Below are 27,681 nucleotides of genomic sequence, written 5' to 3' on the forward strand. Positions count from 1 at the left end.
TGCGTCGGAAGCAGCCGTTGGCGCTTTGGAAACAGGTGTCGTTTGTGAAACCCTCATTAAAAAAGATCAGGTACTGAGAAAATGAATGACTGTTGAGTTTAGTACATCACTTGGAGCGAACATCGGGCTCATGATTTAAGCACGGCGAACGCTACCTTAAAAGAACGGAGCAGCCATAAATCTGGGAACGGGTGGACATCCGTATTCAGTCTCCGGGAGGGGAATTTGCCGGAATGATTACTATCGGATCCAGCGCAAAGCCGATAGTTGAACAACCAAGCAAATGTAAGATTTCTAGGTGATATTCCTCATGTATTAGACATTAGTGTGTCATTCTTCCACTGCTAATAAATAACATGTTTATAATCTGCAGTGCTATTTATGTGCTCCAAATTTTAAACTTTATTATATCTTCTTGTGTCTATCAAAGCGTTTGAACTTTATGGTGACATTTCTTAATTCAGTAATAAAAGAGTGCACGTCTTAAACATTTAATTAGTCTGTGAACTTTTGTCTTAAGTCATAAATACTGTGGCGCTGTAATGTGATGATCGTTTCTTTGTTTCTTTTTGTTTTTTAGTGTTTTCATTGTTCCACCTTAAGAGTCCCCTTCCATAGATGGGCGGCCAGCACTGAAACACGGTTTTGATTCTCGCTATTTAAAAAGATTTCCCATTGACTGAAAAGACTGAGACAGGTTACACTCAGCGCCTCGAAAAGCACTAAGGGATTGTTAAAGTTAAAAAATATATCGGCTCAACCACTTGTTTATAGTGTAAAACACTAAGATTGACGCGTTTCGGAAGTCAAGCTTCCATCATCAGAATAATAAAAAATAAAAGAATCTGTTAAAACTCGCTAAAATGAAACATGCACCAGGCACAATAAAATTGATAATAAAATTAAAAGATCGTGGCTACTTCCCTTGTTACAGCCGTGTCTTGGGAACCGGGACACCCCATTTTGGAAATAGATCAGGATCTCGTTATTTTACATAGACAGGACAAAGGCAAAAAGCTGGAGCTACTTGAACAGCTGGAAATTACGACACATAGCGTGGATAATCAGAACACACTGAATGAACAACTAACTGGTGATACAAATAACTATTTCAAACATTTCACTGGTTTCTTTTAGTAACTACATGTTTAGTAATTGGTAGGATACTATCATTTCATGAGGTCCTTGGAACCTGCATAAGTTATCTGCTTGTATAGTCATCTCTGTGACTTCCTTGTTTTCTTGCGCGTGAGGTCATTCGCAATTCAGTGTCGTGTTTGGCTACGTGGTGTGTGGTATCAACGAAGACGCACGGGTGGTTTACGACGATAGAGGAGAGAGCCATGTGGTTAGATGTTGAACACCATAGGCGACACCATTTTAGAGTTTTTTTATATTTTGACGACTATGTGGAGATGCACCTTGGAAAACACGGCTGCAACAAGGGAAGTAGCCACGATGTTTTAATTTTATTATCAATTTTATTGTGCCTGGTGTATGTTCCATTTTAGCGAGTTTTAACAGGTTCTTTACTTTTTATTATTCTGATGATGGAAGCTTGACTTCCGAAACGCGTCAATCTTAGTGTTTTACACTATAAACAAGTGGTTGAGCCGATATATTTTTTAACATTGACATTCACAACCACGACCTCTCACCCAGTATGGATAAAATCAAAACACTATGTGGTTTCTTGAAGGAGAGGTGGCTTCGATTCAGAAGCTGAAATTAACTATCGAGGGAGTGCATTGTTCACCAGATGCTGGTATAAAGTGACGTTCAGTGAAGCTGAGGCAGAAGGGACATCACAGTCGGTGGGCTCTCGTGACCCAACGGGCTTGAATGCGTATTTACTATTATACTAGCAGACACATACGGCGTTGCCCAGCTACTCATTTGCCCTATTTTCAGTTATAAACGGAAACGAAATATGAACTGTAACCGTAGTGTAACATCGAAAACATTTCTTTTCCTGTATTCGTGCAAATATCTCTGAAACAGATGTAAAAAGAACTTGAGTAATGTACAACTGCTTTACCTGTCTACAATGCGATTTTGAACATGTCTCTATGGCTATGCCTCTTCATAGTTCTACAGCCAGCCAACAGCCGTTTACGCTCCGCACTTGAAAGATATCAAAAGCTCTGCCATTTGACAGGGATTTCTTTAAGCTGAATCGACGGTCTTACCAGTAAAGATAAATTTATTAAAGCTTCATGCATGGTGCGACATTTTTCACGCATCTCATTGATTATGAGGTCACATCTCTTGAATTGTGTATCATACAATGGTATCTTTGTGTAGGTAGATACAGGATGTGGACAATATCTGCGATATATGTTGAGAAAAGAGTTAGTAGCAAAGAAGTAATAAATTTAAACTTCATTCATGATGCGGCAGTTTTTCAAGCATCTTAGTGTTTATGACGTCATATGTCCTGACCTATGTATATTAGTGACAGGGGTGTCATCACAAACGAGTCCGTAGGGTTCGATTTTGGTTCCAATCCTATTCCTTATATACGTGAATGACCTTCCACTTAACATTCCATAGGCAAAATTGTTACTAGAATGAGATTTTCACTCTGCAGCGGAGTGTGCGCTGATATGAAGTTTCCTGGCAGATTAAAATTGTGTGCATGACCGAGACTCGAACTCGGTACCCTTTCCTTTCGCGGGCAAGTGCTCTACCATCTGGGCTACCGAAACACGACTCACGCCCGGTAATCACAGCTTTACTTCTGCCAGTATCTCGTCTCCTACCTTCCAAACTTTACAGAAGCTCTCCTGCGAACCTTGCAGAACTAGCACTCCTGAAAGAAAGGATATTGTGGAGACATGGCTTAGCCAAAGCCTGGGGGATGTTTCCAGAACGAGATTTTCATTCTGCAGCGGAGTGTGCGCTGATATGAAACTTCCTGGCATTACGGGGCGTGAGTCGTGCTTCGGTAGCTCAGATGGTAGAGCACTTGCCCGCGAAAAGGAAAGGTCCCGAGTTAGAGTGTCGGTCATGCACACAGTTTTAATCTGCCAGGAAGTTTCAAAATTGTTAATTCTTGCAGATGATGCTAGTGTTAAAATAAATTACACTAGAGAGAAAGCAATACAAGAGTTAGTAAATGGTAATTTCCAAAGAATTATAAGTGATTCTCCTAAAACGGACTCTCCTAAATTTTATGAAAACGTACTACATTCAGGTCTGTACAGCAAATAGAGTCATACAATCAGTTGAGTTAGGACATGATCGGGATTCAGTAACTAGAGTAGAATTCCCCAGATTTTCGAGTGTAAATATTGATGAAAAGTTGAAATGGAATAATCATACGACCGAGCTTCTCAAACAGTTCAGTTTAGCTACTTTTGCTCTTCGTATAATTGCTAATCTTGGAGATAAACGTACCAACCTCCTGAGATATTTTGCATATTTCTACTCATTAATGTCGTACGGTGCAATTTTCTTTCATCACTTGGAAAGAAAGTACTGACTGCACAAAAGCGAACAGTAGGAATAATATGTGGTGTCCCCACTGGAACTTCATGTGCTACCTCCTCAACGAGTTAGGCGTTTGAGCTGTGCCGTCAACATACCAATTTTCGCTGTGAAATTCTTCATAAATAATCCATCACAATTTGCAAAAAACAGTGATTCACTTACCTACAAAACTAAGGACCTTACTGTCCATTGTTAAAGCTGTCAGTGGCTCAGAAAGAAGTTCATTAAACAACAATAAAATTTTTTGAGTATTTGCCAAATAACATAAAATGTCTGACAGGCAGTGAAGCAAGTTTTAAATCTAATTAAAAATCATTTCTCCTGGACAACTCCGTTTATTCCACTGACGAATTTCTACTTAAAACTGGTAGCCAGAGAAACACTTGTTTTTAAATGTAAATTCGTGAATAGGAATAAAATGACAATTTATTCATCAGTGCTAACAGTAATCGTATATACATATTCTGCAAACTGACGCGTTACACATCGTTTGGATGAAAGAATCATTAAAATGCTCTGTGGAACATGTAACTAACTAACCACAATGATGTAATTTTGAACGTATTAAGTGGATACTGTCCGCGACATTTACAGCGAACACATACACACACACACACACACACACACGAAATAAGCATCAAACGAAAAAACTACAAAGAACGATACTCATCTAGCTTGAAGAGGGAAACCAGATGGCGCTATGGTTGGCCCATTTTTATTACATATTCGTGTAGTACGTAAAGAAATATGAATGTTTTAGGTGGACCACTTTTTTCGCTTTGTGATAGATGGCGGTTTAATAGTCACAAGCGTGTAAGTACGTGGTATCACGTAACATTCCGCCAGCGCGGACCGTATTTACTTCGTGATACACTACCCGTGTTAAAATGGACCGTTTACCAACTGCGGGAAATGTCGATATCGTGTTGATGTAAGGCCACTGTGATCAAAATGCACAACGGGAGTGTGCTATATATGCTGCTCGGTATCCTGGACGACATCATCCAAGTGTTCGGACCGTTCGCCGGATAGTTTAGTTATTTGAGGAAACATGAAGTGTTCAGCCACACGTGAAACGTCAACTACGATCTCAGTGTTGACAATGCTACATCAACATCGATTGCACCCGTACCATGTCTCTATGCACCAGGAATTGCATGGCGACGATTTTGAAAGTCATGTACAGTTCTGCCACTGGGCACAAGAGAAATTACTGGACGATGACAAATTTTTTGCACGCGTTCTGTTTAGCGACGAAGCGTCATTCACCAACAGCGGTAACGTAAACCAGCATAATATGCACTATTGGGCAACGGAAAATCCACTATGGCTGCAACAACTGGAACATCGGTGACCTTGGCGGGTTAATGTATGGTGCGGCATTATGGGAGGAAGGATAATTGGCCCCCATTTTATCGATGGCAATCTAAATGGTGCAATGTATGCTGATTTCCTACGTAAGGTTCTACCGATGTTTCTACAAGATGTTTCATTGCATGACAGAATGGCGATGTACTTCCAACATGATGGATGTCCGGCACATAGCTCGCGTGCGGTTGAAGCGGTATTGAATAGCATATTTCATGACAGGTGGATTAGTCGTCGCACGTTCACCGGATCTGACGTCCCCAGGTTTCTTTCTGTGTGAAAAGTTGAAGGATATTTACTATCGTGATCCACAGACAACGCCTGACAACATGCGTCAGCGCGTTGTCAATGCATGTGCGAACATTACGGAAGGCGAACTACTCGCTGTTGAGAGGAATGTCGTTACACGTATTTTCAAATGCAGTGAGGTTGACGGACATCATTTTGAGCATATATTGCATTAATGTGGTATTTACAGGTAATCGCGCTGTGACAGCATGCGTTCTCAGAAACTATAAGTTCACAAAGGTATGTATACCACAATGGAACAACCAAATCAAATGTTCAAACGTACCTACGTTCTGTATTTTAATTTCAAAAACCTAACTATTACCAATTGTTCGTCTAAAATTGTGAGCCATACTATGTTTGTCACTATTACAGCGCCATCCATCACAAAGTGAAAAAAGTGGGCCAACTAAAACATTCCTATTTCTTTACGTACTACACGAATATGTAATAAAAAATGGGGGTTCTTATTAAAAAAAAAAAAACGCAGCTGCCATCCGTTTGACCTATGGCAGCGACATCTAGCGGGCTAACCATAGAGCCATCTGGTTTCCCGCTTCAAGCTAGACAAGTTTCATTCTTTCTAGTTTTTTCGTTTGATGCTTATTTCGTGAGATATTTGGCCCGGTTTCGATCAATGGACCACCGTGTATATATCATACACAAACTTACAGGGTGTTTCAAAAATGACCGGTATATTTGAAACGGCAATAAAAACTAAACGAGCAGCGATAGAAATACACCGTTTGTTGCAATATGCTTGGGACAACAGTACATTTTCAGGCGGACAAACTTTCGAAATTACAGTAGTTACAATTTTCAACAACAGATGGCGCTGCAAGTGATGTGAAAGATATAGAAGACAACGCAGTCTGTGGGTGCGCCATTCTGTACGTCGTCTTTCTGCTGTAAGCGTGTGCTATTCACAACGTGCAAGTGTGCTGTGGACAACATGGTTTATTCCTTAGAACAGAGGATTTTTCTGGTGTTGGAATTCCACCTCCTAGAACACAGTGTTGTTGCAACAAGACGAAGTTTTCAACGGAGGTTTAATGTAACCATAGGACCGAAAAGCGATACAATAAAGGATCTGTTTGAAAAATTTCAACGGACTGGGAACGTGACGGATGAACGTGCTGGAAAGGTAGGGCGACCGCGTACGGCAACCATAGAGGGCAACGCGCAGCTAGTGCAGCAGGTGATCCAACAGCGGCCTCGGGTTTCCGTTCGCCATGTTGCAGCTGCGGTCCAAATGACGCCAACGTCCACGTATCGTCTCATGCGCCAGATTTTACACCTCTATCCATACAAAATTCAAACGCGGCAACCCCTCAGCACTGCTACCATTGCTGCACGAGAGACATTCGCTAACGATATAGTGTACAGGATTGATGACGGCGATATGCATGTGGGCAGCATTTGGTTTACTGACGAAGCTTATTTTTACCTGGACTGCTTCGTCAATAAACAGAACTGGCGCATATGGGGAACCGAAAAGCCCCATGTTGCAGTCCCATCGTCCCTCCATCCTCAAAAAGTACTGGTCTGGGCCGCCATTTCTTCCAAAGGAATCATTGGCCCATTTTTCAGATCCGAAACGATTACTGCATCACTCTATCTGGACATTCTTCGTGAATTTGTGGCGGTACAAACTGCCTTAGACGACACTGCGAACACCGCGTGGTTTATGCAAGATGGTGCCCGGCCACATCGCACGGCCGACGTCTTTAATTTCCTGAATGAATATTTCGATGATCGTGTGATTGCTTTGGGCTATCCGAAACATACAGGAGGCGGCGTGGATTGGCCTCCCTATTCGCCAGACATGAACCCCTGTGACTTCTTTCTGTGGGGACACTTGAAAGACCAGGTGTACCGCCAGAATCCAGAAACAATTGAACAGCTGAAGCAGTACATCTCATCTGCATATGAAGCCATTCCGCCAGACACGTTGTCAAAGGTTTCGGGTAATTTCATTCAGAGACTACGCCATATTATTGCTACGCATATGTGGAAAATATCGTACTATAGTTTCCCAGACCGCAGCGCCATCTGTTGTTGACAATTGTAACTACTGTAATTTCGAAAGTTTGTCTGCCTGAAAATGTACTGTTGTCCCAAGCATATTGCAACAAACGGTGTATTTCTATCGCTGCTCGTTTAGTTTGTATTGCCGTTTCAAATATACCGGTCATTTTTGAAGCACCCTGTACATATATATTTTTGTAATATGTGTGGACTTTATGTGGGCACAAGGACTACGCAAAGTAAGTTGAAATGTTGTGACCATGTTTATTTTAGTTAGTTAGTATGTGCTTTTTCCGTGCTTCTATTTTAAATTGCCCCAGTCTTTCTTCTGGATTATTCCTTATCGTCAATTTGTTAAGGCTGAATTTTAGATCGGAAGATCTGTCTTTTCTGGATGTCTCCTTGTGTGATCTCTGTCAATCTTAGATAATTTTTTTATTTCTGCTAACAATTTAATGTCATATGTATTTACTTTATTCCTGGTTTCAAAATATTCAAATAGTAATCTTGCTAAGGTAACGCCGCATAGAGCAAATGGACGAAACTGACATGGATGTAATAACAATTTTTTTGTTATGTGAAGAAAAGACTGTAAATTTATATATGTGAACGTTTATTACTTCGCAAATAATAGCGATACGGGGATCTCTTCACAGTCGGATTTAGCAACAAAACTGCAGACAAATACCTTGAATATATCAAGGCCAAATAATTACTATGCTCAAGAGTACGAATGCCTTATATAGTTGTCGGAGACGATGTTTTTCCTTCAAAAACCTGTTTGTTAAGACCTTATTCTGGTGCACAATTAGATGACCAATCGAAAAAAGTTGAGGGTAACAGACATAACAGAGGCAAAGAGTTTCAGGAAAAAATGATTTTTGTGTATTTATTATTTGGAGGATTTATTATCGTTATGATCTGTCTCAGTCCGGAACATGTAGAGAACATAATGTCTTGCACAACTTTTTCAGACACAATGCAGTGTTCTTTGACAATGAAGAGACTGAAGAGATACAATTACGAGACCTTCTTCGCGGATGAGGAAATTTCGTAAATAATTCTATACACATACAGGATTGCTTCAAATATTATTTCAATTCTCCGCAAGGTAGTTTTTTCCGGACAAAAGACGTGGTAAACATTGGATGCCATCCAAGAGAAAATAAGTAGTAAAAATGTAATAATAAACATGTAGTCATAAAAAACGTAGATCTAATCTTCTGTTCCACAAAATTAAAAAAAATATTACTAGGGTGGTGCATAAGTTTGTAGCGCTTTTGTTTTGCTTGTTAGTATTCCAATTGCTATAGGTTTATTTGTCGATTGTTATTCTTTGTGTGTCCACTGTTGCTATTTGAGTTTTCATATCGTTATTTTGTCATTTGAAGATAGTGAGAGGAGCCGTGGACGCTAGAAAATGGAGTACCAAGTGCAGAAATCGAAATATTTCTAACATATTCTTTTGTCTGAGTTCAATAGAGGGGCAACAGCAGCGGAGGCAGCCAAAACCATTTGGGCCTCTACGGGGGTAACGCCAATGGACACGTCACGGCAAAAAAATGGTTTTCTCAATTTAAGAAGGATCGCTGTGACGTAAGTAACTCGCCATCTTCAGGGTTTGACGAAGACCGTTTAAACTCATTAATCCACAATGATCCCCGTCAGTGTACTCGAGAACTGATAAGTGTGATGAACTGTGATCATTCCAGCACTGTGCGATTGTTGCATGCAATGCGAAAGGTCCAAAAATCAGGGGTATTGGCTCTCAGCCAAAATCACAAAAATCAGCGTGTAGCCATTCGTGCATCTCCGCTTGCTCAATTGGCTCGTGAACAACACCGACCATTCCTGTCCCTTATCGTTACTGCTGACGAGAAATTGTGTCTTTATACCAACTTAAAAAAAAGAAGGAATGGTTGAGCCCAAACAAAGCAGCAAATCCCCATACAAAAACTTATGCGCAATCGTAAAATGTAATGTTATGCATCTGGTGAAACAGGGACGTGCGATGTACTACACATTGCTTCCTCGAGGTGTAACCACCACTGCTGGCATTTATTGTCAACAACTGAAACACCCTGCAGACGAAATCCAGCAACAACGACCAGGAAGACTGCGTTAAGTGGTTCTACTCTGCGATAACACCCGTCCATATTCTGCTAGACTGTCAAAAAACGCTGTACAGGAGTTGGGTTGGGAAGCCACAACCGTCGAGCAACTCGACGAGTTCTGCTCCTCAAAAGCACGTGATTTCTACAGTCGCGCAATCGAAAAGTTATCCCAGCATTAGCGGACTGTTGTACATAAGGAAGGAGAATATATTATTAATGACTAAAGTGCAAATGGTTCAAATGGCTCTGAGCAATATGGCACTTAACTTCTGAGGTTATCAGTCCCCTAGACTTAGAACTACTTAAACCTAACTAAGCTAAGGACATCACACACATCCGTGCTCAAGGCAGGATTCGAAACCGCGACCGTGGCGGTCGCGTGGTTCCAGACTGTAGCGCCTAGAACCGCTCGGCCACCGATCCACTGCAGTCTTGCCAATAACCTACCTGCAGCTGACAGCTCTTATGGGACTTAACTGCTAAGGTCATCAGTCCCTAAGCTTACACACTACTTAACCTAAATTATCCTAAGGACAAACACACACATCCATGCCCAAGGCAGGATTCGAACCTGCGACCGTAGCGGTCGCGCGGTTTCGGACTGTAGCGCTTAGAACCGCTTGGCCACTCCGGCCGGTGATGACTATAGTCTCTGTTATGTGTGTCTGTTGTGTTTATTAAAAAAAGTACTCCGTCTTCAGGCCACGAGTGGCCCAGCGGGACAATCCGACCACCGTGTCATCCTCAGAGGAGGATGCGGATAGGAGGGGAGTGGGGTCAGCACACCGCTCTCCCGGTCGTTATGATGGTATTCTCGACCGAAGCCGATACTATTCGGTCGAGTAGCTCCTCAATTGCCATCACGAGGCTGAGTGGACCCCGAAAAATGGTAACAGTGCATGGCGGCTGAATGGTCACCCATCCAAGTGCCGGCCACTCCCAACAGCACACATCTTCGGTGATTTCAGGGCAACCGGTGTATCCACTGTGGCAAGGCCGTTGCCCTGTGCTTATTAAACATATGTAAAACCGCTACGTACTTATACACCAACCCAATAATTTGTAAATATTCGTAGTCGGTCGATCACGATACATTTGCGACTTCAGGTAATCCCATTTTCTTGGCAATCACTTTCCAAATGTTGTTTTTTCTGGTACTATTCATATAATGATATAATGCTCATTTTGAAGTGTCATATAAACCTGGACATCCGCTTACACTTAACTTTTCTTTCTCCAACGCCATTTCGATAAACAAACTTTTGTTTCGCACTTCAAAAGAGTGAATGGTCAACTTCGCCTCGCAGTGCTGCACGGCAAAGTTCCGCTGCCGCGTAGTGCGTTCTGCCTCTTAATATTTCATATACCGAGTGATCAAAAAGTCAGTATAAATTTGAAAACTGAATAAATCACACAATAATGTAGATACTGCGTTACAAATTGACACACATGCTTGGAATGACATTGGGTTTTATTAGAATGAAAAAAATACAAAAGTTCAAAAAATGTCCGACAGATGGCGCTTCATCTGATCAGAATAGGAATAATAATCATAACAAAGTAAGACAAAGCAAAGATGATGTTCTTTACAGGAAATGCTCAATATGTCCACCATAATTCCTCAACAATAGCTGTAGTCGAGGAATAATATTGTGAACAGCACTGTAAAGCATGTCTGGAGTTATGGTGAGGCATTGGCGTCGGATGTTGTCTTTCAGCATCCCTAGAGATGTCGGTCGATCATGATACATTTGCGACTTCAGGTAACCCCAAAGCCAATAATCACACGGACTCAGGTCTGGGGACCTGGGAGGCCAAGCATGACGAAAGTGGCGGCTGAGCACACGATCATCACTAAACGACGCGTGCAAGACTTTTTGATCACACGGCATAAAATTTATGGTCGCGTCATGCTGCGCCGGACTGCTGCGGTGCAGTTCTGGTCACTGCGGTCTAACCTTTAACGTATCCCCTTTTCATTCCCTTTCATATGGTCGTAAAAATTTTATCCGCATTTTATAATGCTACTTTCACTACCTACGTAGTGTCTGGTTTCTTGATTACCTCTTAGCTGGAAACAATCACATACGAATTTTGGGCCGAGGGTGTTTTTTTTTTTTTTTTTTTTTTTTTTTTTTTTTTTTTTTTTTTTAAAAAACCGCGTAGGACTGGCCTGTGCGGCTGATCCCGGCGGAGATTCGAGTCCTCACTCGGACATGGATGTGTGTGTTTGTCCTTAGGATAATTTAGGTTAAGTAGTGTGTAAGCTTAGGGACTGACGACCTTAGCAGTTAAGTTCAAATGGTTCAAATGGCTCTGAGCACTATGGGACTCATCTGCTGTGGTCATTAGTCCCCTAGAACTTAGAACTACTTAAATCTAACTAACCTAAGTACATCACACACATCCATGCCCGAGGCAGGATTCGAACCTGACACCGTAGCAGTCGCACGGTTCCGGACTGCGTGCCTAGAACCGCGAGATCACCGCGGCCGACAGCAGTTAAGTCCCATAAGATTTCACATTGTAATTTTTTGTTCTCCAATTTTCGATATCTGTTTTCCCGGTCAGAGTAAGTGTTTTGGAAGAATAGAGACATTCTGGTAATGGTGGAATTGTTAAGTTTCATTATAGAGAGTTTTGAAGTACACTTTTTTTGGTTTTTTTTTTCAGTGAGACGGTATGTTGTTTTGCATTTTTATCAGCCTAACTTCATTAGCTTTTTTTATTCTCAGGTTGACCACTTATAAACACGTTACGACTTCACTTTGTTTTGTTTGTAAGGAACTTCCACTGTTTCCAATACTTCTTCACAGAGTCACTATGAGAGTCACTATGTAGTTGCTGTTGTTTTTCACCCGTTTTCGTCCGGCCTTTGTAGTTCTTCTTTCGAACTGAAACCTTTCCCAGCTTTATATTCTGTTTCGAAAAACCGCGCGGGCTACCGGGATGTGGGACCTGTCAAGGTGTTTCCGAAGGAAGGAAGATTGAGTTTAACGTGTCGTCGCCATCGAGACCATTAGAGACAGAACACAAGCTTGGATTGTGTCGAGAACTGGGAATTAAGTCAGCCATGTCCTTTCAAAGGAACGATCTTGCCATTTGCCTGGAGCGATTTAGGGAAATCACGGAAGACCAAAACCTGGATGGAAGGACACGGATTTTAACCATCGATCTCGTGAATGCGAGTCCAGTGTGCTAATCACTGCGCCACTACGCTCGTCAGATCTTTCCGATCTTCTTTCATCCGCATCTTGCTGATTTTCTTGTCCCAGCAGTAATAGAATATTTGTTTGGATTGTCTGTTTTTGTCCGTTGTGTACAGATATCCCAAAAATATCGGTACTTTTCCTCGTGGTCTCGGAAACCCTTTCCACATTCCAGTGGTTTTTTTCAGAAGTTTCCAGTCAGCTTCAGCCTCAATTGCAGCCATGATTTTTCGTAAGATTCTCCGTTCAAGGACCTGCAACTTCTCTACTTCTCTACACTGTAGTTCATCGACAAACATTCACTGGCGTACAATCCTTCTGTCCGCGCTATTGTAGTGTCTTAGTTTGGTGTTCAATGAGATGCACTTTTTGCTGTAAAATTTTACAGTCTATCCACATGGTCTCTCCATTTTTGAGATCAGATCGCCTATCGCCGCTTAGCCCAGTTTTTTACCTGGTCGCGCCGATGTCCTTACCCTCGCAATCCGGCCTGTTTCTATTGCAATATATTCATATTTGTATTTGTCATTCATGATGAATTTGGTCTTTCCTATCGAGATCCTCAACCCGGTTCTGGTGATGATTCTTGCTACAAGGTTAATCTGGATGGTCGCGTCTTCAGCGCTTTCCAACACTATCGCTTTCTTTATTATTATTATTATTATTATTATTGTTATTTTTATTATTGTCTCATGAAATTAACTACGTAGTGAGCTTCGTTGATTACTTGGATCTTCAAGCTTGATACAACTGCAGATGCATTCAAGTTTGCGGTTGGTGCACAAAGGTATAAGCAGCAATAAAACGGGTTTCTTATGGTGAATAAAATGCACGGCAGTTGTAATTACAAAGTTCCTTCATTTGAAATTATGGAGTAGATTTTAACAACGCTGTATGGTTGTTCGAAAATATTCACCGGTTGCTTGTGAATTTCTTTATTATTCCTTGTCATGACGCATTTCGGGATTATCCCATCACCTGGTGACCTAATAAGTGAACAAAATTTCTTTTTTAATTTTCCAAGAGTCTTACAATAATGATTACAGTAAAACAGCAGTGAAGAATAATAAAATGTGAACCTCTGATACATGCCATACAGTGAATACGAAGACACGACTTTAACGTACCAGTCGTGCATCATCAATTGAAGCTTAAACTTCATCAAATAAAAACTTAATGCCAACAAGGAACTTGACATCGCATAAACCTAGAATTGTAGTGTCAAGGCGAATTGTCTGCGCTGCAGAAGAAGACGCGGCGCACGCTAAAAGACTTTGGAGCACAGCTAAATGTGTATCGAGGGCCACGACTTTGTGTGACTTACGTGGAAGATACTAGTCAAGCAAACAAGTTAGCATACACGTATACAAAAACCTGAAATATCGCAATAGTCTACAATCACTGGCAATTTTTGCAAGAAATTTACTGAGTAACATTATAGAATAAAACTGTCTTTATGTAATACAAATAGCCGTAAAAATGGAAGTACTGGAAATTCTTTATTAAAACGCATACACATCAGGCGGTGACTTGTTTGCTTAACTTACCAATATGTATATTACGATAAAACCAAAGTATATATTAAGTTCATTTGTAAAATGTCATCAATTGGTTTCTTTACAGAGAGGAGTACATTGCTTATGTCGGGTTGCTGTGATTGGTTTATTATTTCATTAAGATGTCTCAGATGTAGCAACAAGGGACTGAATGAAGGATTTTCAGTCCAGTTTAGATTCCTTCATTTGGATAAAAGCATGTTCACTACCCCGGTTTCAGGACAGTGATTCAGTTTTCAGGTGCTACTTAATTGTGTACGACAAAACCGTACAAGCCACGTGGAAAAACTAACAAATTTATTGAGTAGTATGAAAAACGTAGGGTCGGCTGCTGAGACTCGAGGCAAACAGGGCGGCGCAGGCGCTCAGGGCTATGCTGGGTGTACTCCACATGCTGCTTCCTAGGACCCCCACGTTTTTCATGCCTCACTCGCAGAGGCTCTTTCAGTCTAATCAGTAAATCTGTTAATTTTTTTACATGGCTTGTACTGTTTTGTTGTTCGTAATTAAGTAACACCTGAAAACTGGATTAGTGTCGTGAAACCCGGGTAGCGAACACACCTTCAACCAAATGCAGGACTTTTGTAATTACAGCTACAGCGAATTTTATTCACCATGAGTAATCCAAGTGACAGTAGTGGATGCCCTACTAACAAGGAGACTACATGTCAGTCGGGTTTCTGTGTTTTTGTGTTTATTCAGAACTCAAAATCAATTTCCCAGAGATGTTCGAGGTAATACACAAAAATTTCCGAGAAAATCGACTCTGAAGTTTTCTGAGCATCGCTAATCTCCTAACTCAAGTTCTTTTTTACTCATTAGCCGTATGAATCTGTGGTAGAGCGCACACCTGCCACTTAATGTACCCCTCAAAGACTGAATGTGTAATAAAATGAACTTCAGTCCTCCAAAAGCTAATTGTTCAGATGGAGGACACATCACAATGACCACAGCGCTAGGACATTAAAAACCAGTGGTAATCAGAATTTTTATAATAAATTACATATGTAAAGCTGTATTGTAGCCTATTTGTTTTTGTGCCCGCCGCGGTGGTCTCGCGGTTCTAGGCGCGCAGTCCGGAACCGTGCGACTGCTACGGTCGCAGGTTCGAATCCTGCCTCGGGCATGGATGTGTGTTGTCCTTAGGTTAGTTAGGTTTAAGTAGTTCTAAGTTCTAGGGGACTGATGACCACAGCAGTTGAGTCCCATAGTGCTCAGAGCCATTTGAACCGTTTTTTTCTATAAACAGGACATAGCACAATGACTTAGTCCTCGACTCAACGCGGCGAACTCGCCGCACTGCTGCACCAGTAAGTGTTGCAAGATATCAGGCTAGCAGTATAATCTGACATTTTTATCTTTAAGCGGGAACTGCGGATCTCTTTTGACGTGAACAAAGACTTCCATTTCTACCAATATCATTAAGGTGTAGCCTTTACGTGCCGTATAGAATATTTCTGGATATGGCCTATTTTTTGTTTCTCGGTGTTCATATGATTTCCGACGAAACTCTTGTTCTGATCATATGTGAACTCTCTAAATCGAATCTCAAAGTTCCTGCCTGTTTGCCAAACATAAACATCTCCGTAGTTTATTTTATAAACATCCCAGTCGGTGAATTTATTTCGTTTCTCACCGATTCTGTGCCGTAGTCTTCCTCCCAAGGCTCTTTCGGTGCGAAAGCGGACATTCATTTAAGCTTTTTTAAAACTACGCGCCATTCCCTTCGCCTGTGCTCCGCTGTACGTCATTGGTACATAATTTTTATCGCAAGCACACTGTTTACAGTCATGAGTTTTCTTTTTTCTCCCTCAACTTGTTTAACATTTTCTTCATATCACACTTTTTATATCCGTTGGCTCTGATCTCTTGCATGATTATTCTAACTAATTTCTCAATTTCTTCATTTTCAAGTGGAAGATCAAGGATACGGTAGATCTATCACCTGACATAGGCCTATTTATGTATATTTGGATGCCTAGAGTCGGCATTTATAATCTAATATGTGTTCGTCGGTCTTCTGAACACTCCATATAAAAGTTTGTCAGAGAAGATAGGTTCAATAGGTGGCAACATTTATTTGGAGGGAATGGCGCATAGTTTTAAAGAGGCTAAAGTGAACGTCGGCTTTCGCACCAAACGAACCTGGGGACGAAGACTACGCCACAGAATCGCTGATAAACGTAATAAATTCATGGACTGGGGTGTTTATAAAATAAAATACCGAGACTGTATTAAATTTTATGTTTTAGAAACAGGCGGGAACTTTGGCGTTCGATTTAGAGAGTTCGTGTGTGATCAGAATAAGAGTTCCCTCGGAAGTCATCTCAACGCCGACAAATATAAAATACGCCATATGCAGGATAATTCAGAAATTGTATACACGGTACGTAAAGGCTGTTAGTTAGTCCAATTCTTTATATTTGTAGATTATTTTTGGTGAAATGACTGCATGCGCAATGTAGAGACGTTAATCTGAATTTTCCTCTAACAAGACAAATTGCATTTAACGCCACCCAACCGACACATATTGTTATTTAAAGTAGGCTCCATCACTAAGCAGGACTAGTCATTGCCCAAGCGAACATGTGAACTGACGAAATACTGCGTATCGAGATTTTGAAAGTGATATGTCTTCATTTTTTTCTATAAATATATTATTGTAATTATTGTAAAAACGTCACTTCGCCTCATATGTGCTGCATATTTGACAGTTTTTGATTATAGTTGTTGTCGAAATACGTTGAGGCGTATATTTGAATAATAATAATAATAATGAAAAACATAAATAGCTATCAGACCAGCAATTAAGTAGACCAGTGACAATGATCACAAACTCGCCAATTTTTTATGTTATTTATAGACAAAGCAGATTGTTATCTACATCTGTGATAACACAATTGCAGTTATAAACAAAAAGATACTTTTAAAAAACTTCATTATATAATTCAGTTTCAACAGTAAATATCAATCGAACTAGTAAGTTTTCCACAGGCAAAATCTGTCTCGCGTGGTGAAAGACCCACTCCAAAAGTTTAAATTTTGGTAGCGTTCATTAATACTGCCTTTCAAAACACTACTAACTAAACCCATCAAATTGCTAAGAACTATACTACAATGTGATCTTATAAATGCAAAACCCATTGCTAAAGACACGATGCCACTACAATTATGAGCAGTTGTAAATACCAGTATTGTGAGTTGCCCCGAGAAAGGGAATTATTTAAAGTCAAGAACTGAAAAAATTCTTTCCATGGAGACACGGAAAGCTGTATCAATGAAAGTTAAATAACATTCAAAGTAAGCATAACATATAGCACATGACATGGGTCACTGTGTTTTTCTAAAAGTACCGTAAACCGGGTATACTTTGACCTCCATGGTTACTGAGAGCACTCATACACCAAAAGTTTTGCAGCTCTCTGCTGGCTCCTTGTTGAGTGTGTAGTATATACAATTTGATGGTGAAGTTCCATCAATATACACTAGATGACGCCATATAGTGCTAATTTTCTTGCGCAACCTATTGCGACTTATAATTGCACACGAAAAAGTGTGCTAAAATCTGGTCGTGTAAAATCTGTCGATATCATTTTACTGCAAGTAGTTTTCAACTATATCGTGTATGTTACTTGATTAATTCTCAAATCAGACTACTGATTAATTTTTTTCACATGTAAATATCTGCCAATGTATTGCGGTTTCTGAGGACCTGTGTATGATTTTTCTGTTTCTCGGTTACTTTGACCACTGCTCATTGTTACACCAGATACACAATTTATTAAACAGTGTTGATGCCAACAACAGTGCGAAACTAAGGAATACAATCATTAACCATCGGTACATAGACGAAGGCTCATTTGTAATTTTTAATGTGCACACGACCAAGAAAAACATATGTCAGTGATATATATCGCTCATATCCCAAGTTATTGTGATTTAGGCGGTGGTCCAGGTATAACATAAAATGTCATATATCTCCAAAAACAAGTAATGAAGTTTGTTTGGCCACAAATTCCAGATCTTGACTAGCTAAATGAAGAACAGATAACCTTATTTCTTACTGCACCGGATATTTTGAAATAAATATTGAGGTTTAAGGTGGCTGAAACTGAATGTATTATGCTCATCTAAATTTGGAGCTAGGTGTGTGGTACTCCATCCTTATTATACTTACAAGTTTGATGATGGAACACTCTGTTGAATTAACGTATCATACGAAGTTTTTTTTGTTATGAGGGTTAATAAGGCACTTAAGAAAATTTTAGATCAATCCTATTTATTTCTGCGTAGTCAAAGTGATCACAAATGGAATGGTAGTAGACACTTTGGGTGGAAATATAAGCCAATCAATGCATCCCCAAAGCCATGGAAACCTTGACCACCTACAATTTTTTGTTATTTCCCCTGCGTTTTAGAAAATGTATTGTTCTAATTGGTATGTAATATTTTCATACAAACACCTATATTCACTACCATAAATTTCACAGATAATCTCATATAAACCTGAAAATCGGTCAAACTATACCCGGTTTACGGTATACGAAAATTAGACGTGACAAGAGAACGGCTACGAACTATTCTTAAGCACTAGCAACGTTCACGGGACTGTCAGGACCGCAGAATATCCATTTCGGTGGTGTAGGCAGCATTCCCACCTTTCGGGATACAGAGATCGGGGCAGTTGCTCGAACCACTTTCACATTATTTTCTCGACTGTTTTACTCTTGAACAGCATGTTGGGGAAAATGAACACATGGTACCTTCCACTCAAGCTCTGATGTCTTTTATTCTATTACAATGCTCATGTCTCTTTATGTAAGTGGGACTCAACAAAATATTTTCGTGTTCACACTGATATCCGTGAAACCTCTCCCCTACTTCGCAATAATATAAAACGAGCTACCCTTTCTTGAACTTTTACGAAAATCCTATCTAGTAAGGATCCCATACTAGTGCTCTGTAATATCTATATGTTTAATATGTACTTCAATATTTCTACATATTAGGTATGTTTAAATAAATAATGGGCGCTAAACACTGGCAGGTCACCTATTGCGGTGGTCATATGTGCAAGGATAGAAAAGGTTCAGATAACCTGTTAGTTAGACTGCGTGCCTGAAATCCTCTGGTTTCATAGTAGGGAACTGAACCTTGACCCTCTCTGAATTCTGACTGGACGTTCCTTTGAGAGATTGCGTCACATGTAGGAGGGGGGAGAGGGGGAAGGGGGAGGGGCGCAGATCTGCAGCGTAGAGCTCCAAGAGAACCACTGCAATAAATATTTATGGAAGTAAAACTGGACAAGATTAACTTTTACGGCGTTGGAGGGCGTATAGACTGTCACTGCTCTGGCCACACAGCCGGCCGCGTTGGTCTCGCGGTTAAGGCGCTCAGTCCGGAACCGCGTGACCGCTACGGTCGCAGGTTCGAATCCTGCCTCGGGCATGGATGTGTGTGATGTCCTTAGGTTAGTTAGGTTTAAGTAGTTCTAAGTTCTAGGGGACTGATGACCACAGATGTTAAGTCCCATAGTGCTCAGAGCCATTTGAACCCTTTTTTTTTTTTTTTTTTTTTTTTTTGCTCTGACCACAACATTGTTGCAGGGAATCAGTTTGGTGCAGAGGAGTTGAGTGGGCACTAGCTACAGCGCACTCATTCCACTGCAAATGGCTCTGATCACTAAGGGACTTAACTTCTGAGGTCATCAGTCTCATAGAACTCAGAACTACTTGAACCTAACTAACCTAAGGACAACACACACATCCATGCTCAAGGCAGGATTCGAACTTGCAACCGTAGCGGTCGCGCGGTTCCAGCCTGTAGCGCCTAGAACCGCTCGGCCACCATTTCACTGCAGTCTTACCAATAACGTACCTGCAGCTGACAGCCGGCGATGCCGTTACGGCCAACAATAAAAAACACTGAACGTGATAAGGCATACAATTGTGCATAATAAACAAACTTTGGACTGTGGTGCCACAAACTCATGCAGGGTCATTGGAAGTCGTCTTGGGTTACAGGGACCATGAGTCCCATTAATCTACTGTCAGGCCCCTTGACCTTGAACTTGGGGGAGGTGGGAGAGTGCAAGGATGTGACAGGAGGGGACTGATTTAATGGAAATCTGATATCCATACTGGATGTGTCACCAACTGCAGTCATCTCAGGTGGTCGTGAATGTGTGGAAAGTTGAACGGGAGAACCAATTATGCAGGCTGTCCCAGAATGTAAATGTGATTATAGTTTGTGGTTTTGATTGTATTACAGATCATAGTAATTACTGTTTGCTCATCCCTCATAAACTGAAATTATTTTATCTTCATGATCCCTATAGAAGTAGTGCATTCGAGTTGCAGTGTACCCCTTGATACCTTACTGAAATAGTGTGCAACTTCTGTCACACATGAAGCGTGTATCCTAGCCTGAGACTCGAGTGTGCACACCTGTCGTTAATGGTCATGGCGTTTTCAATTGTGATCAGAGTACGCTACTTAGATGGACTAAAACGTTCTACTTGCTGCTTGACTCCTTACCCTACGGCGTCACTGACGAAGAGCCCTGAAATTTTGTAGAATATTTCTCCGAGAGGATATCAGTATCTCTTATCTAGTGCTAGTCAATTTACTTTTGAAATAATTCTGTAATACTGTCTTGTAAATAGTGAAAAAGTGACAATTCTTGCTTTGCATATCATCAAAGCCTTGATTTCTCCGTTACTTGAACCTGATATGAATTTTGTTTCCTGAAATAAAATTACAGTGTTGGAGGAATAGCATTTTTTAGCAAGCTATTTCTCTGACGATTTGCAGTTTCGTTATATCCTACCAAATCCTCTAAAGAGCACCTGGAGTGAAGTGTTACTGTTCGTTTATTAATATTATTTTGTCCAAATCTAACAGTTCTGAAGTATTGCTTCAGAAGTCGTATGGTACTTCTATTAAGCTCTCTAAAGTGTGCAACCCTTATATTTTTCAGCCTGGGACGACGTCTTAGGCCGCAATGTGAAGATCCTGATATTTGGCGGGGTGTGGCGGCCAGTTTCGCGAAGTGGTTGGCGACCTTACGTGTTCCCGCTGTACTTCGCCTCAGTGTGTGGCAGCCTGCTCACCATCATAGGGCTGGACATCGTCAGGATCTGGCTGCTGTGGGGGGACATGACAGAGATCACCTACGCCGTCGTGACTGCAGTGTGCTGCTTCAACGGAGTCTACAAGATGGTCCACTGCTTCAAACACGGCGACACATACAGCCGGCTGGTGAGAGGCCTGAACGACCTCGTAGCGCTACAGCGGCCGTACTGCGAGAGGGATGACACTCTCATGGAAGTCTTCCAGGAGGTGTGCCGGAAGACCAAGCGGCTCACGATCGGCTGCCTGACGTACATGAGCGTCCTGGGGCAGATGTGGTGCGTGTTGCCTCTCGTCTCGCCCGTGCCACCAGACAGCAGGGAGGACCCGATGCCACTGGTCAGTCTCCCCGGGCTCCACAAGGGAAACACTGGCTGGTATTCATTCATTTACCTGCTGGAGTGCCACACCGTTTTCTACTGGAACTTTTCCAGCTTCGGCATGGACATGTTCTTCGCCTCGATCATGAGCCACGTAACGGGGCAGCTCAATATCCTCAACATGCGTCTGACACAGCTGAGACAGGAGGAGTCATCAGAAGACCAGGTCCGGCCATCCACGTGCAACGGATTCAATCTCAACACAAGCAACCAAGATCAGGAGCAGAATGTCAATGATTCTACCACAATGTACATCGAATTGTGCGAGTGTGTGAAACACCATCAAGCAATAATAAGGCAAGTTTGCCGGTTTAATTTTGAGTATTACGTAAGTTTTCCTTAGCACAGAGCTTAACTCTAATGTGTCACTAAGTGAGCCCTAAGCTTAACAATTTTAATAACCCCTATAATTTGAACATTTGTGGTGATCTCGTTCATCCAATAGCTGATGAGTTCCAAATGCAGAGAAACGCTACAAATATTAGAAAACAAAGATATTTTGGAAGCCTTCCATAGACTGTAAAATGTTAGTTGTCAATACGCACTATATTTTTATAGGATACTAAATAAATTTAATTTACGCTCTTTTCAGCTCTTTGTGTGAGCAAGGGTCTCGCTCCAAGTTTTTTTGTCTCCTTACACATGGTTCAAATGGCTCTAAGCACTAAGGGACTTAACATCTGAGGTCATCAGTCCCCTAGACTTAGAACTACCTAAACCTAACTAACCTAAGGACATCACACATCCATACCCGAGGCAGGATTCGAACCTGCGACCGTAGCAACAGCGCGGTTCCGGACTGGAGTGCCTAGAACCGCCCGGCCGCATCGGCCGGCTGTCCCCTCACAAAAACAGTCTCGCCACTGTGACTCCGTCACAATGCACCTCTGTTAGCATTATACATCGACAAATATCGAAACAACGTGACAACAGATCTTTCATCTACACTGTACAATAGAAACTCTGTAACTGCCTCCCACTGTGAGGCATAAGTTTGAAATTTGGCCCAAAATGCCTGCAACCGTCTCCTATAATGCTGAAAAAGCGTGGCGCCCCGAGACGTCACGCTCGACCTCGACAACGCTTCAAACAGCAAGGCATCAGCACATGCAAGAAACGGCCAGAGCTCAAAAGTTGACTTGACGTGTAAGGTGGGTTCATGACGACACAATGGCACAACATTTCACCACAATTCTGCCCGACGTCGCCGTGGCCGTGTCACACAATGGGGAGGTCGTCACAGCCACTCTTACCCACATTTCACCTTTCTTTTGACGCCTCAGCGATAGAGTTCAGAACCGCCAAGCCTTGGGTTGAAATCGCACTGTTTTCTTGTGAGTGGCTGGAGAAAGCATTTCAGACACACCGCTGCTCAGAATGGCCACGAAAAGGCCTCAGCGATTGGCGCAAAGGGCGTCAATGAAACCATTGTTTTCCTCGGAGTGTTAATTACCATTAATTTCGCAGTCGAAAACGACAGTTGGCGATGCAGTGAGCGGCATGGCGATGTTCTTGACAACATTTATCTCTGCTGAATAGTCAGAAGTATGAACTCTGCTCAAAGGACATTATGGAGCTGCACTCCCATCGAAGGTGATCGCATCACTCTGGAGTGGAGTGCAATCGTGTTTTTGCTCTCGTGTCGCGGCCGTTCAAAACCATTTCACGAAATCTCAACATGATCTGAAACAGCAAAGGGTGCTTATTCTTTTTTAGCCCTCCTCTTTGGTGTGATCCTGTAGCAGGGGTGGCGCAGGAGATACGACATTCACGCAGGCGCGGATAAAACTTCAAAGGGACCCTCTAAGGTCCGCCAGTTCGGCAAAATCTCGGTGGCACCTGCCCATCTTTACTGAGAATTTTAAAAATCAATAGGGTTTTTATTTGCTGTCGAGAGACATAAACGAGCCGAGAAAGCCCAGAGAGACCAAAGATCATCCCAGAGAGGCCTAGAGAACTACAACACCAAGAAAACAAAACATGACAATAATGAACTAACAAACATCGCAATAGGCACTCATAAAGTGGCTCCAATGCTGTTGCGTGGCTAATAACATGCAAGCATACGTTAGTCACTATGCGGTTGCATTGCAAAATCCGTAGGTCAGCCATTGAAGCGAGCTACAAAATACTCAAGGTCAAACGCTACTGCGGCAACAGATAGGGACTCTCTTGCTGAAAAAAAAAAAAATGGTACAAATGGCTCTGAGCACTATGGGACTTAACTGGTGAGGTCATCAGTCCCCTAGAACTTAGAACTACTTAAACTTACCTAATCTAAGGACATCACACACATCCACGCCTGAGGCAGGATTCGAACCTGAGACCGTAGCGGTCGTGCTGCTCCAGACGGAAGCACCTAGAACCACTCGGCCACTCCGGCCGGCTGTTAACTCATTAGTGTCATGTATTGTTTTCTTGGTGTTGTAGAGAAAAGCTGCAAGGTAGTCCCAGTTGCTGCAGGCAGAAACCCCTTGACAGACTTCCGAGTCCGGCTGCCTGCCTGCAGGCACCTGGGGCTACTTTACAAGTTGTCAATGAACAGGATGATTTTCAAAATGGGTCTGAAATAACTATAAGCACCCTTTACTGCTTCGGACCAAGTTCAAATTTCGTCGAATGGTTTTTAACGGTCCCTACTGGTTCCATCTTCAACACTAGAGCAAAAATTCTGGCCGCGCTGCAATCCACAGGGGTGCGTTCACGTTCAATGGGAATGTAGCCCCACAACGTCCTTTGTGAAGGATTGAAACGTTCGATGAAGTCAGCAATGTCAAAGGTTGTCAAGAACGTCGCCCTGTTGCTCACTGAAATGCGAACTGTCATTTTATACTGGGACATATGTGATAATCAATGCTCCAAGGAAAGGAGTGGTTTCATTGACACTCTTTATGCCATAGCCTGAGGCCTCTTCGTGTCCACTCTGAGCGACAGAATGTCTGAAATGATTTCCTTGGCCACTCACAAGAAAACCGCGTAATTTCAACTCTGAGCTTGGCGGTTCTGACCTCCATCGCAGAGGCGTCAAAAGAAGTGGTGAAATAGGGATAAGAAGTGTTGTGATGAGCTTGTCATCGTGTGGCACGTCCGCCGTGGCGTTGAGCAGAATAGTGGCGAAATTTTGTACCAATATGGCATCATTATCCCGCCTTACACCTCGCATGAACCTCTGAGCTTTGGCTCTTTTTTCGCTTGTGTTGACTCCTTGCAGTCTCAAGCGTCGTCTCCTTTCAGTAAAATTTCAAACTTATGCGTTGCAGTGGGATACAATTACGTGGTTTTGAAAAGTGTCCCTTTAATTCTGTTGCGCAGTGTATTTCAAAAGAGACCGGTTTGACCATTCTCAACCACCTTATAACCGTTGCCAAAAACGCACTGCGATTAATAGAGATCACTTTGAAGAAGAATAAACGTATTGTTTCTATCATCCATTTTAAATCACTTATCGGATTTTTTAGATTACATTGTTCTAAAAGCGTATTTGGAGTGCGCTTCGTTATATACCACAGCACAAAATGCAAAAGTAGTTTCCACAAATACACGATGACCTATCTAGGTTAGAAAGTGGAGTCCTTTTCAAACTCTTTCATCAGTTTTAATAAGTTAGTTTCTGACACAAGACATCAATTTTCTAAATACATAATTTAAAAAATATAACTTTTCCTAAAAAAAGGTAAGGAAACTCCGAGTTCAAGCCCTGAACACTACAGGGTAGTCAACGGACTGCCGTGTCATCCTCAGAGTCTGCATCAGCAGATGCAGTATGGTGGGGCATCGAGTCAGTACATCGCACAGCCAGCCGTTGTCGTTCCGACATCGGACCCGCTGCCTCTCGCTCAAGTAGCTCCTAGTTGGCATCACGAAACTGAGTGCACGTCGGCCCACACTTTAAACCAAGGAAAAATCCCTAGCAGTTGCAGGAGTCGAACCCAGGTCCCCCACATGAGCGTCTGTCGCGGTGACAATTGGACTACGGAAGCGGATCTAGCGTCTTAAAGATCATTTGAACGTTTGGATTCTGAGTTTCCGGACCACTATTGAAAATGTTCCTAGTATCTACGGCAGCAGTTACATAATACTTGGTCATTGTTATCCTTCAACTGACATGTCAGGTTTTCTGGGTATGATAGATTAATGGTGTGCTCCCAGGTGTTCTGCCGAATTACTGTTTCCATTTGCTACCTAGTGTTTCGCGACCGACCCAACCCCTTCTTCAGGTGCTGCGAGTTTTGATGTCAAGTGCGCTCGCTCCCTGGACTCCAACCAGACTGTGAACTGTTGTTGGTCTCACACTGCTATTTGCACCAGAGTTCGAGTCTCAACGCCCATTACACTCTTTCAGTTTTCAGAGCTCGTTCTGATATTCCGTGAATCGTAAATTCCGCCAGTATTCTCGAACTCGGGTGGATGTGATGGCCGGCGAGATTTTAATAAATCGAGTCCAAATCCCATGCATTATTTCGACCGACACCTCCGCCCTTATTTATTAGATTTTTTGACATCTTTATTTCGACAGACTTCTTAATTATGTTGTCCATAAATTTGATGTTTGTACCACGATACTTGTCTCATTGTATTTCATTTCATGATTACATTCGAGTCAGTGCTCTGCGACTTTTGATTTGCTTGTATGTCTTAGTCTAACGTGTTGCTGAAATTCCTTGTATCTCTCCTCGATTGTTGTGAAAGTCTGCCCCACGTAAGACATGTCACATCCGCATCGAATGCGATATACACCCGGCTTTCGGAGACGCACATCGTCTTCAACTTCACAAAGAATATGAATAACAATAACGACGCTCAACACTCAACAACCATTCGAATTATCATAAATATTACAACGATTAAAAGGTCAAGAATGATATGGTGTTTCCTGCTGGCCTCAACGGGCTGTTTATACCACAGCAGCCCGTTAGCAATACGGCGGAAGTAAGCGCATTACACAGGGTTTTAAGTTTTACTTCATTGGCTTTATTCGATCGGTGTTTACCCGATTCAGTAATGTATGCTACGTCGTGTTATCCAACCTGGCTCATTCAGCAGTCACGTTTTGTACATTTTTGCAAGCATCTTTTGAGCGTACCCAATTTTCTCATGATAACCCCTCATTCTGGTTTGACGTTTAACGCGGATAACTTCCCGAAAGCTGGGACTCCTTAACTGTCCATCTACATTATGGAAATATAAATATTATAAACCTGAAGAGTCGCGTTTACTGACGACATAGCGGTAATTGCAAATAAAGCACCTTGAAGCAGCTATCCAGCCTTTAGAAACATCTTATCATACTTGAATTTTTAATTAGGATTTGAATTATTATTGTTGAGTGTTGTTATTGTTATTCGTAATGTCTCTGAGCTGTAGATGTCCTCCCCATAAAGTTGTTTGTTACAAAGATTATCTTTTATCTGACGTGAGGGGGGTAAAATACACTCGATGCCATATTTCTATTGGAGTCATCGATCTTCCCAGACATTTTTCCAGCATAAGCTAGTTAAGTGATCTTTGGCGTCTCTTTCTCTGTCTCAGTCTGAACCTCTTTCTCAGCCTTCCTTCTTTTGACTTCATTGCCCATTCAGTTTGATGAATTATGTATCCATTCCTTCGGAAAACTATTTGCAGGTATTGTAATTCCTCGACGAGGCTGTCCTTGTCTGAAAGTCCTTGAGTTCTGTGGATCAGAGTCTGAATTTCTTTGTGACGGATGGCGATGGCTCGAGGAGTGGAGATAGAGGTCAGTGGGCCCAGTTTTTCTGTATGCACTGTGGGGAAGGGATCCACCCTTTCTTATCTTAATTAACACGTCAAGGAAAGGCAAATGGCCATTTCCACGTTCCATCGCTCCTTTTATGTTGCGATAGATAGACTTTAAAAGTTCCAAGAACTCTTGAAGGTTTTCCGTTCCATATAGCTACACCACAAACTTGTCGTCCACGCACCGATGGAAACACATTGGTTTCAACTTGGCGGATTCTAGTACGTTAGCTTCAGAGTCCTTCCTGTAAAGGTTCGCCATCACAGGTTGTAAAGTACTACCCACCGCTACGCCACCGGTTTGTTCATAATATTTTCCGTCGAACAGGAAATCTGTAGATGTCAGAACGTGCCTAAAAAGT

General features: G+C 41.9%; 1 protein-coding gene across 1 annotated transcript in view; it reads left to right on the plus strand.

Annotated features, from left to right (window-relative positions):
- Positions 1 to 233: 233 nt before the first annotated feature.
- The window catches only part of LOC126267983 (odorant receptor Or2-like), a 94,302-nt gene continuing 66,854 nt past the window's right edge, over positions 234 to 27,681 (plus strand). Inside the window, exons 1-2 of the mRNA XM_049973373.1 lie at positions 234 to 285; positions 21,034 to 21,862. Of these exons, the coding sequence (XP_049829330.1) occupies positions 234 to 285; positions 21,034 to 21,862 (881 nt within the window). The remainder of the gene's footprint in view (positions 286 to 21,033; positions 21,863 to 27,681) is intronic.

This window comes from Schistocerca gregaria, chromosome 1, assembly GCF_023897955.1.
Source record: "Schistocerca gregaria isolate iqSchGreg1 chromosome 1, iqSchGreg1.2, whole genome shotgun sequence".
Taxonomy (NCBI): domain Eukaryota; kingdom Metazoa; phylum Arthropoda; class Insecta; order Orthoptera; family Acrididae; genus Schistocerca; species Schistocerca gregaria.